Source organism: Cynoglossus semilaevis, chromosome 2 (genome assembly GCF_000523025.1).
Source record: "Cynoglossus semilaevis isolate Cse_v1.0 chromosome 2, Cse_v1.0, whole genome shotgun sequence".
Classification (NCBI taxonomy): Eukaryota; Metazoa; Chordata; class Actinopteri; order Pleuronectiformes; family Cynoglossidae; genus Cynoglossus; species Cynoglossus semilaevis.
In genome coordinates this window covers 8,994,223-9,006,116 of record NC_024308.1, presented here as the reverse complement: position 1 = coordinate 9,006,116, position 11,894 = coordinate 8,994,223, and the positions used below count along the sequence as shown (strand labels likewise).

At 39.1% G+C, this 11,894-nt stretch overlaps 1 protein-coding gene across 3 annotated transcripts in view; it reads right to left on the bottom strand.

Annotated features, from left to right (window-relative positions):
• Positions 1–9,638, bottom strand: part of ttc39a (tetratricopeptide repeat domain 39A) — a 22,883-nt gene extending 13,245 nt beyond the window's left edge. For 2 of the 3 annotated variants that reach the window (XR_003048891.1, XM_025053105.1), the window contains exons 1-5: positions 9,258–9,638; positions 7,720–7,770; positions 7,564–7,614; positions 7,260–7,313; positions 621–725 (exon numbers count right to left, since the gene is read on the bottom strand). Coding sequence is in view for 2 of the 3 variants with exons in the window: in XM_025053105.1 (XP_024908873.1) it covers positions 621–725; positions 7,260–7,313; positions 7,564–7,614; positions 7,720–7,770; positions 9,258–9,310 (314 nt within the window). In the remaining variant the exon portion in view is untranslated. Of the gene's footprint in view, positions 1–620; positions 726–4,079; positions 5,752–7,259; positions 7,314–7,563; positions 7,615–7,719; positions 7,771–9,257 lie in introns of those variants that run through there. The other variant, XM_008335663.3, reaches the window with a different exon arrangement.
• Positions 9,639–11,894: the final 2,256 nt, after the last annotated feature.

Genomic DNA, 11,894 nt, shown 5'->3' with positions numbered 1-11,894 from the left:
CAAATCCATCTTTTGTCTTTTTTTTTTCCCAAAACAGTTTGGAAAATTGCCCGGAAACATCAGTAACTGATCCTGATCCTCTTCTTTCCACACCAGATTCTGTTGATTCATAATTACTTGGACAAGATCTGAATGAACTTGTGACTTGACTTCACCTAACATATGACTTCCCTTTACTTGACTTAACTTGTGACATGACAAGTCACAATGTATGTCAATTGTGAGGGAAACACATGGTTTGAATCCAATGACCAAGTCTCACGGTTTGTAGCAGTGAGGATCTGGGCTTACTGAATGCCATTCATTTACTTTACCTAAAAAATATATGCTGTCGTCATGCCATGACTCTGGTTAAAACACACAGTCAGGACACAAGTCATGTGTGTGTGTTTGTCAGCATGTGTGTGTGTGGTAGTTAACAATTCAAGTTAGTCTCCTCCCACTGGCAACTGCTCAACAGTACAAGCAGAGTTGCCCGTAAACCTAACGTCAGCACTTCTGTAGTTTTTCTCTCCTTCATTATACATAAATCTGTGAAGTTGTTTGGCCAGGTGCAGCCGAGCTCCACTTCATGAGAGAGCAGCCGCCATATTAGTAGAAGCTTCAGGTTAGAGTTTTACCTGCATTTAAGTCGCTCCTGCGCCTCTTCAAATTCATTTCTGAGAAACAGATCCAGGGCAGCCATACAATCCTCCAGAGCCACAGACAGGTCTGATCTAGAGCACCTGCAGAAGCAAAATATCAACCATTTATTATCCTGTTTAAAAAAGCCACAAAAACACAAAGAAATCCCTTAGTCATTTTTAGGACAATTGTGTCTTCTTCATGTACTGTTCAACTTTATTTCATATAATATGAAACTGATAAATACAACTTTGACTGTTGTTTAAAATGGTATCATTTCACTGTCCATCCATTACTGTTGCTTTAATACACAGTTGATACACATATGTTATTCAAACACACTGTGGTGAAAGGTACCCTCCCCCGTCCTCAGAACAGTCATAATTAATCAGATGCTTAATTCAACTGTTGGACAGCCCTAGTTTTGACATAATCCAAGGATTTGATTTATATTAAACCACTATGTATCACAACACTAAAATCATGTACCGGATTATCAAAGCTACATTGTAGCAACCCCTGCTGGATGATTTTTCTTTACAAACATACTGTATATGTTCCAGCTGAGCTGCATTGGATTTCTTTCACCAAATCCACATGCTAGCCAAGTTGCCAGGCAACACTTTAAGTGTCATTCTATTATAGCCACTTGTCAACAAAAGAGATACATACAGTACAATGATGGAATCTACAGGGACAACAAGCTGAGTTACAGGAATACTTGGTTGACCTGATACTGTATCTCTTTCTATCTCTCTCTCTTGCTCTCTCTCTCTCTATATATATAGTGTATATATATATATATATATATATACACATATACATATACAACACCTGTTTGTATACCATCTGCCATATACATTTATATGTATATTATATATGAATTTTATGATGCTGTCATAAAATACCAAGAGCTCACATACAGATGCTATACAAAAGAGTATTCTCTCTCTATATATATATACATATAGACATATTTAGAAATTTCCTCCCTGAGTATATATATATAAATATATATAAACAGCCCTTTTGTGTGTATGAGCTCTTGATATTTTATGACGACGTCATAGTGAATTCTGTCTTCATTACATGGTCCACAGGATCTCCACGTGAGTGACCAGTGAGAGAGTCACAAGGCTCCATCTCTGAGCTGTCCTGACACATGTTGGGTTTTTTTCTCTCTCTTTTAATTCATTGCCTAACTTCAACAGTCACACGGCGTGATGTGTGGAGAATATTTGTACTAGCACGCTGAGCAGAACCACTACATTAGGATAATGGAAAATATGAACCATCACTACTGATGGCTGTGCACACTAATGTTCTTCAACATTAACATGACTAATGACCTCAGTGTCAACCATGACTTCTCGTGGAGGACCTTTTTTTTTTCTTTAAGATTTTTCAAGCTTTAAGAGAATAGTCATGGAAGTGGTAATAAAATGTTCATTCATTTTTTCTAATCATTGTATTTTAGATAGTTTTTTTCTATTAGGAGTGCATCCACAGCACATATGTATTATTATATGTTGTGTTGCCATTTTATTTCACCATTGATTTGGACGCTACTCTTTTCTTAAGAGAGATAAACCTAAAGTGGTAGAACTCCAATATGGACTCAATCGAACCTTCAAGACTCAACCAAACTTCCTGCATTAGCTGGGCTCAGACACAGTCTCAAACACTGGCCTGGGGTCTTATGGTCAATCTGGGGTTTCCTGTCTTGCCTTGGGACACTCAGACCCACAGCTTGGTCTTCTAGGGGGAAACCCAGCTATGTACTGTATCTAAGTTGAAAAAGACACAGCACATGTGGACTGAGATGCACTGCACAGGGACAAATAATAGTTTAAGTAGCCTAATTAAATTGACTGAAGAATGAGGATGGTAACAAGGCAGAGAGGAAACAATCAGTAGCTTTGTTCCCACTCCATTGGTGAACACCAACTCAACTAGTCCTAGCTGTAGGAAAAACAAAGCACAGGGGGATTTGCACCTATATATGTAATAGACAGTGTGAAGTCCAAGAACAGCCCGAGGTGAAAGAGACAGGACAGGACACTGTCCTTTACATATAGGGAGTCATTAACAGTTGCAGGCAATAACAACTTGCTGTCAGAGCCAGGACAATAGGAACCGTCTGTTAAGTGGAGGACACGCATGCCACACATTACCATCCCATAATTTAATTTAAACTTTCATCAGCAATTTTGAAATCATTTCTCTGGAGACCTAATTGCACAGTGAGTGTACGTCCTTTTCAGGCCTGACGCACATGATCACGGCCACTCGAGCGCCACTTACCACACACTCATCACTATTCAGTAAAAGATCAGAGCAGCATACAGCTGTACTTGTCAGGACTTGTTGACCACCCTTCATTAGTAAAGCCTAACTCCATGGTTAAGATTAATCCCTTAAATTAACTTTAATCCATCATTTACAAAAACTACAAGGTAGAAAATCAAATAATAGAACTAGGGAAGCATATCATGTAATATCTGTAAGAACCATTATCGGTTTCTCCTCTGATAATAAAAACCCGATAACACAATGACTGGGTTTACAAATGATGTGTCCCCTAAAAATAGTTTTGGGGATAAACGACTGTATGTTAAAGTGAAAGTCACTAGATGGCAGCATTGCAGCTCATTTAGTTAATCTCATACTTCTCATACAGTGAATAAATAAATAAATATTATCCGGCCCATATCGGTATCGGTTAATATCAAAATCAGTTTTGACAATATCGGAATATCGGATATCGGCAAAGAGTTAATATCGGACCCCAGGTAGTACTATTAGTCATGTCAACACGATTACAATTAATACTGTGATTCTAACAAAACCCACATTCTCGTTAGATGAAGGAAATAAAATGACAGATTTCCCTGCTGTGGTACAATCAAAGTAAAAATCACAAATTCAATCACAAATTAGTTTGACTTAATGTAACAGCTCAATAGCTTCTCAGGGAAGCCCACCCCCCACTTTGGGAACCACTGCCTTAACCTTAGTATAATTTACATCCTCATCATAACATTGTGTCTCATTAAGAACCTGTTTTTCTTCCAGTATAACTGCCAGTCCTAAAAACACCGATAACTCTCCCAGAAATGTACTTGATAAAGACATTGTAGACCTGCAGCCGGAGCCCAGAGGGTGACGAAGCAGTGGATTTTCCACAGAGGTGGACACAGTTTGTCAACAACAGATTATTTTAGCCGCTCAAAGACAGCGAGGCCTGTTGGCATCACACTGTGACACGAATAACAAACTGCTCCGAGGAAGAAAACCTGACAAGTTTGTCCACATACCTGAGTGTCAAAGCTGGACCTCATTCTCTCAAACACACACAGGATAAAACATCTACCATTACCTTGACATAAACACCCACACCTGTACTGACTCCTGGAGTCATAAAACCGACACGCAGCAGTGACAAAGTATCTTACCCATTTGACAGAGTCTCGTCCTCTCCTGACATTTTCATCTGTCAAAGTGCGAGTGTGTGTGCGTGTGAGAGAGAGAGAGAGAAAAGAGAGTGAAGCCCTGGGCCTTTAGAGCAAAGCAGTGTTATGGTCTGTGTGTATGTGTGTCTTTCTGTAGCATCAAGAGCAGAAGCAGCAGCAGAAGAGGAGGAAAAGAAAGGCTGTCAGTGAGAGAGGGAGAGAGTGAGGATGAAGGGGAGAAGTAGGAGGAAGGGGACAGGGAAGAGGAGGAGGAGAAAGAGGAGGACGAGGAGGGAGGGAGGGAGGGAGCAGTAAACGCAGCTCTTAATAAGACTGGGATGACTATCACACGAGGAGAAAATACACAATCTATCTGTGCTGCGGCTCAAACACACAAGCGTGCACACACACATCATCCGATCATCATGCTCTTGGTAGACACACTGCAGTCTCTTCAACGATTGGTTCCTGCTCCTAAAGGGGCGGGCCTACATTTCCACAACTCCACATCACAGAGGTTTTAAAAAGATGTCAAACTATCAGCAACGTCATCAGGAGAATGTATTAAAGTAGAAATGACGTATAATCACAACGGTTCTGACACCAACACACACACGGTCGTGCATTACTTTGCTGTGTGTAAAGATTTGGACGAAGGTTATTAGGATAGAACAGGGGGGAGAAAAAGATGAGTGGCTGTGACTATGTGACGATGTGAGCAGTTCTAGTCTGCTGCAGAGGCAGAGAACTAACACTGCAGCTACAGGAGAAGACAGAAATAGATGAGGTAGATGCTGTACAGCAAATACACGAGAAAATGCGATGTACTTGGCTGGAAGAACGCCTTTTGTTAAGGATACTTTTGAAACTAATTCTCTTCACTCTTCTGATATGGTGCTGAACTACGCATGATTTTATCACTGAAATGTCATTTTAATGCCTTTGTCGCAGGAAATACAAACATTTCCCATAACAAACAACAATGTCATGCTATTTATAATTAAATCATTGAAACTAACCAAACTAACTAAGGTTATATAATAAAACAAGATCTTAAAAAATATGAATTAAAAAAAGATGGCTAAAAGATGACATCGGAATATTGAAAATATTGATTTCAGTTGTTTGTAGCTTTTCTGGGCTTGTTTACCAAGTGTAGCTGCTAATCAGGCTAACTGTTGGTCATGTCTTTGGAATAGCCTAGTTTGTCCAGATACAGAATCAACAGGAACAACCTCAAGTTAGCCATGGCATGAGTCAGCTGCTAACTCTGACTTTGATTAGCTCGTACAGTACTTGTTGGCTTTATTGGCTGGGTGAATAAATGATTGCTGCTGATAATGCTGATATTGAAAATATTAAGTGTAAAATATGTGCACACCAAGATAAGATATAACAACAATAATAATGTAGCATGAAATGCTAACTAGTTGCAATCATATGTGTAAATTTAATGGCCTCTCTATCTTTTTTATACCAGTGGTTACCAAACGTTTTCTTATTTATTTTGTTATTATTGTATTACACAGCTATTGCTTCTCTGAACTATTTAAAATTCTCACCTGAAAAAGAAATATAACAAATGAATGTGGCACAATTAACCAAATATTAAAAATGTAATACTGCCCACGACTGCCCACTGTGACACTCACAACACCAAGACGTCTCCACGGTCTCCACCATGTTGGACCTAAACATGTCCCCACAGCAGTAGCAGAAATGAGCGTACATCTGTTAATCGGTGCCGCTTAGCTCAGCAAAGCATAAACGCTTCACGATCACGGTCACATGACATAGGTGCCGCTTAGCTCAGCAAAGCATAAAGATCACGGTCACATGACATCATGACATATGTCAAAGTCTTTGTTGCAACTGGGAGATTTTTTACTTGACACTATCTGATTTAAAATACAATAAACATAATGAGCGCAACCAAACGTGGGTTACAGCACATGTCTGGGCCGCAGTTTGGAGGAGAGAACAATTGTTGCTTTCACGTGTCACACGTGAAGAGCACAGAGTGTCATGGGTTCTTGGAGCTGATAACTAGATTAGATGTAGATTTTTTTTTTCTATACTTGGAGAAGGATGTTGTGAAACCAAGGCAAATGTGTTATCTTTGTTTCATATGTTGTGTTTAAATTGAAAAGAAAAGCTATAAACACTATTGTCCTCTCAAAGTTTTGGCAAGGATGGAAAAGTATCACCAGGGTCACGGGCATTAATAATTAAAGAGTCACAAATAAAAGAGGCATCAATTGTCAAGACGTAGCAATAAAATCCAAGCAACACATTTTAACCTTGACAACAAACAAGTGCCTGTGTCTGCTTTTACTTCAAGGGAAATCCAGGGCTGAGCTGTGTTTACAGCTCCGTCTGTTGGACTAACTACTTCACCAACACCGTGGTCAACGGTCTGTGACCACTTCTCTGGTCTAAATGGCCACACACACCGCTTTACACTAAGAGTTTTTGACATTTACATTCTCACATCCAAACACAACATACATACTGTATGGACCTTCAAGATTTCTACTCTAGTACCTCTGTTCTAGATGATGATGGTGCAGTTATTAGAGCCCCAAGAACCCTCATGAGTAGCTGTTATTAGCTCATTAATGACAGTTACTTGCTTGACTGATTATGATGCTACACAGAGCAGCCTACCAGAGACTGTCTCACATGCCTACACTCACCATGTGCTAATGGGCAACTGCATAAACAACAGGTCTGTGTTCACACTCACCCCGTCATAATCTGACAGGGTGGAGTGCTGACGTGATGTTTTCTCCTTCTAAATCACACGTGTCAAACTCAGGCCCGGGGTCCAAATCTGGCCCGCAGTGTAATCATGTTTGGCCCGCGAGATCACATCATATATGAACCAAAGTTGGCCTGCCAGTATATAGGCCCTATATTTATATGTACTGTATATTGTATTGTATATACTGTATATGCCAGTGACTTTAATTTTGACTGGCTGTAAATTTATGTTTGACAGCCCTGGTCTAAATCATGAATACATTAATCACTCAGACAACACTGTAAAACGTTACAGACTCTTCACACCAAAACAAATCAAAGTGACTGTGAGTGACAATGTAACAACACTGAGACAACAACAACCACACATCACAGCTGTCACCTGACAGTATTAGTCCAAGTCAAATTTCCAACTCTTACCCATTTGAGGGATCTGTCGATTCCAGATCTGCTGAGTTGTCCGCGAGCTGTAACCTGAAACAGAATAGAAGTTTGTTTAAGGAAAAAGAACGCTCATCTCAAGGGCTGAAAATCCAGAGCTTTTGTTGAAGAAATACGATCACGAGGACCATATAAACACACACAGGAGTGTATGTGGACACTCCCAGGTATCAGATTGAAGCCGTATGGCAGGTAAACACCGCTCAGCTGACAATATTCCATGACAAAAATGAACTCACCAGTTTATTAATCATTTGTATTTACTCTCTCTGAAGTGACTCACCCAAAGTCTGTGATGATGGGGTCAAGGTCTGGACTGTCGATGACTGATATTCTGGAAAAAAAAAAACCAAACATTTAATTAACAATTAATTTGGGTTACTGACGATGGCTCCAACAACAAGTTTGTGTGTGTGTGTGTGTGTGTGTGTGGACATACTGGTTCAGAGAGTCGGGGCTGTCAGCGATGTCCTGTGTCTCCTGAGAATCCCTGTGGAAAGGTCAAAGGTCATCTTAGAGAGAACGTAAGAATGGATCTCATGATGATGAGAGGGAGACGTTGGTGAAGACACTTGAAGTGTAACACTGGGATGTTACAGAGGGGCAGCCCAGATGTGTTACCAACACAGGCAGCAAGTAAGGAAAAAAAGTTGTATAGATATATTCAAAATATCCTTGGGACAAATAAGCAGTTGTAACCAGATATTAGAGAAACAGCAGCAGTAGTACTACTACTACTAGTAGTAGTAGTAATTACAGTAGTAATAATACAAACAATGTAATGTTGTGCTCTTTAACATAAATCACATGTAATGACTCAGAGATGTATATACTACTAGTACTACTGCTGTCCTACTATATGATAATTAATACTCCACCCACGCCTGTTGTTTAATGAACATTAAAAGTATTTTAATAAGAATTTTATTGTGAATGTGTTCCAGCTGATGACGTGTTTATTATAACATAATAATTTATTATCCTATTGTGACGATAAATAATGACTAGATGAACTACATCTGAGAGTGGACTGCATGGCTAATAGACAATGTGCCGGTTTGTTTCCGCTCCTCTGTCCTCAATCATCAATTTTTCGCAAAATTGGATTGGAATATAGAAAAGTCCAAGCACATGGTCTATTCTATTATAGTCTTTTTTTATAAATGATGTGAGAAATGGCCTCACTTTATAAATGTACTGCCATTAATATGAAGTTATCATCAAATACATCCCAGTCTGATTCTGCATGACATGGTAATCCCAGTTTACAATGGGATTGTGTGTGATTTTTACTGAGAACTGTTAAAGAGTGATAGTTTAAGATTAGAATTACTGACATGCTGTTCTATTTACTCTGGCTCTTATGAGTAATTTCATCCTTAATGATTAACTAGTGAGTGAACATTAAGGACTACGATAGTAGAAATGGTTTAACTGCGTCGTTTCCACCCCGCTGCTGTAACAAGTGACTACGTCTTATCTTTGTTATCATTAGGACATATTCAAGTTTCCAAAGTCATAAAGAGCCACAGAGATGATTAACACTACGGCGTCATTAATACATTATGTTGACTTTAAAAGCCGACTTGGCGCAGCTGCTGCTGCCACATCACTGTGATCCTGCCAGACCGCATCGCATATGGATGTAATGTTGTTTGACAGGCTGCTGTTCTGCAACAAAACACTTAATGAACGCAGCTGAAGAGCCAGAGCTGACGTCCTCGGAGCAGGAAGAGGGAAATCCACCCAGCACAACTTTTCAGCTGCTTTCACAAAAAACAAACAAACAACAAACATCTGATATAAATATTCACGAAGGAGAAAACACAGAGTTGGATTAAAGCTGAGGGATGACAGTAAATATCTCAACAGGCCGAGATTAGAGATTACAGATGAGACTACAGTGGGGGCAGACAGACAGACAGACAGACGTGTGCTGACAGAGCCAGGATTAAATTTCCCTTTCATTTCACTCACTTCCGGTTGTCATGATTCTTCATGCTCCGTCTCCAGTTGGTGATAAAACTCATTCCACAGCCGTTGGAGTTGGTGAAACGGCAGAATGAACCAGAACCAGAGAGAGCCAATTCACACAGCCAGCATGGATGAACGGAGGAGAGGTGAGAGGAGAAGAGGAGAGAGGGGGAGGAGAAGGAGAAGGAGGAGCTGACACTGTGAAGGAAAAGAAGGAAGAAGCAGTCAGTCAGTCTCTCAGTCAGTCTGTCTGTCAGTGCTTCTCCTTCCTGTGTTGCAAAGGTGTGTTACCTTGATCACCAGACCTTCCCTTTTAGATGTACAGGAATGTACTGGTGCTGCAGCAGCGGGGCTTCATGGTCCTAACGCCCGACACACCCTACCAAGTCTGTCAACACTGACGTAAAGCTTAAGAAACAAAATACGTTTTATAAATCTAAATATATCGTCATATTCACGTATTTATATATTTAAAAAACAGTAAGGCAACATTTTAGATAATTTCAGAGTAATCTAATTACATTGTTTTTGCTAACTGGCTAATCTTTAGCCACTTCTGGTCCAACTAGTATTTTAGTTTTATATGTTTATAGTTAGTTTATAGTTTTAAAAATAAGTCATAGCTTATTTTTTGCCATTTGTTTTTTGTTTATTTCTTCTTGCAACATCTTGGCTTTTTTGTTTCAATATTAATTATTCATTCTGGATGAAAGCTAACAAAACAAGCAACAAGCTGTTTTGTAAAGATAATCAACTGAATGGACAAGGTATACTTAATACCTTAATAATTAAAAATGGCCCTTGTTAAAATTGCATTAAAAAAACACACAAAGTGCAAAAACAAAATATTTAATATTTATTCTAATTCAATTAAATGCATTACATATTGTGGCCAAAACCTCCAATAATGATTTTATTACATGTTAGAAAATACAAAATAAAATACAGTTACCTTACAATTTAAAAAGGCCTAATGGGTGAGCCTTAAAAAAACAAGTGGTTAATTCGTAAAATCCAGGGACTCTGTACACACGCGTGTGAAAGGACTGACGACATTTAAACGAAGAAACATCTACTGTAGTGATGACATGTCACTCCACTGCAATTATTACAAAGTGCTGTATCAACCACCCACGGGTTAAAGACAAAAAAAAAAAACATGACATTTGTTGACGCTGCTTGCTGTCATTAATAATAATAATAATAAAAAAACGAAAGTTAAAAATGGAAGAGATGTTCAAAGTGTTGTTCGCTGTTTGGTCAGAAATGAGCAGAGACCACAGGACATTTTCACCGTCAGAAACATCCAATCACAGTTCTGCAGTTGATGCTGAGTAATGCTTTTTGTTTTTTAACGTACAGAGAACCTGATTGAAATGACAACAATGCAGACAGTGCAGAGGACAGTCTGTTTTCACCAGGGAACACGAGACACATTCCATATTAATGCTTAAAGCAAAGCACGACCATGTTGTGTCAAACAAGACCTGACGCAACATTAAATACATTGTTTGTTTGTTTTTTTTATTTTTGCAACTATCGATAGACTTCTTGTATTCAAAATAAAAAACAAACAAACAATCAGCAGCCCATGCTGCTGTGATGTCACTGACGAAGACAGAGAGTTTCAGCTCTGTGGCTGATCCTGAAAGTCTGACCTCCCAGTCCACGGAGCGAGGTTGTTTCGTGTGGATCAGTCAGGATTAACACTGCTTTTAACAATATTCATGTCATGTCTAACTAGAGAGCGAGAGAGCAGGTAGACTAGGTAGACTGCCTGTTCAACACATATACATTCATCAATAAAACCACGTTCATATTTTAAAGTTTTATATTTATGTTAAAGTCCAAACCCAAGACATTCTTTCATCACCAACATCTCAGATCAATAATAAACAAACTGACTGCAGATGTCACACCTTAAATGTTGGGCTTGATTAAAACAGTTACAATGTGCAATGTAATGCAATCTGCCCTAAGTAGGTAACGCAAATTAATACACAGAGAAAGGAAAGTGTTAAGGATAAAGCTTTACTCCTTTAGAAAAATAAACTCTCTGACACAAACATGAACAGATGCTGAACATTATGTGGTAAAGCTCAAAGTCACAGCTATAATATAACAATGGGTTGGTTCCATGTGTAATGTTACTACAGACAAATCCAAAGAGTGGTGTCATCTAAAAAAAAAATTCTATTGAAGAATCGACTGAGAATTAACCAAAAGATCAAGAAATCTCTGAGATTTAAAATTGGGTAGTGCATTTTTATCTAGTCTAACTCCAGACTGTTAATGTTGCGTGTGAGGTGTGGCAGTAAAGTCTTCAGGTCAAGATTATTTCTGGGCATATATAAATCCAAAAATTACTTCATTTTATGGACACAATTCATCCGGCTTTAGTTTTCAAACCACCTACAGAACTGCAGGAACTAAAAGGTTGTTAGAAAAAAATTAAGAACAAAATCTGAAGCAAGTGCACAGTGAAAACAGTCTCACGGAGGAGGGGTGTGTGTGTGTGTGTGTGTGATGCTGGATGGTTGGGATTAGAAAGTCTCTTCATGGGGTCAGCTTGTGCTGCTGCGTCCAGGTTCCGTACAGTTCCCAATTTCGCTTTGGTGCTTTCTCAGAGTTTAGCCAGGC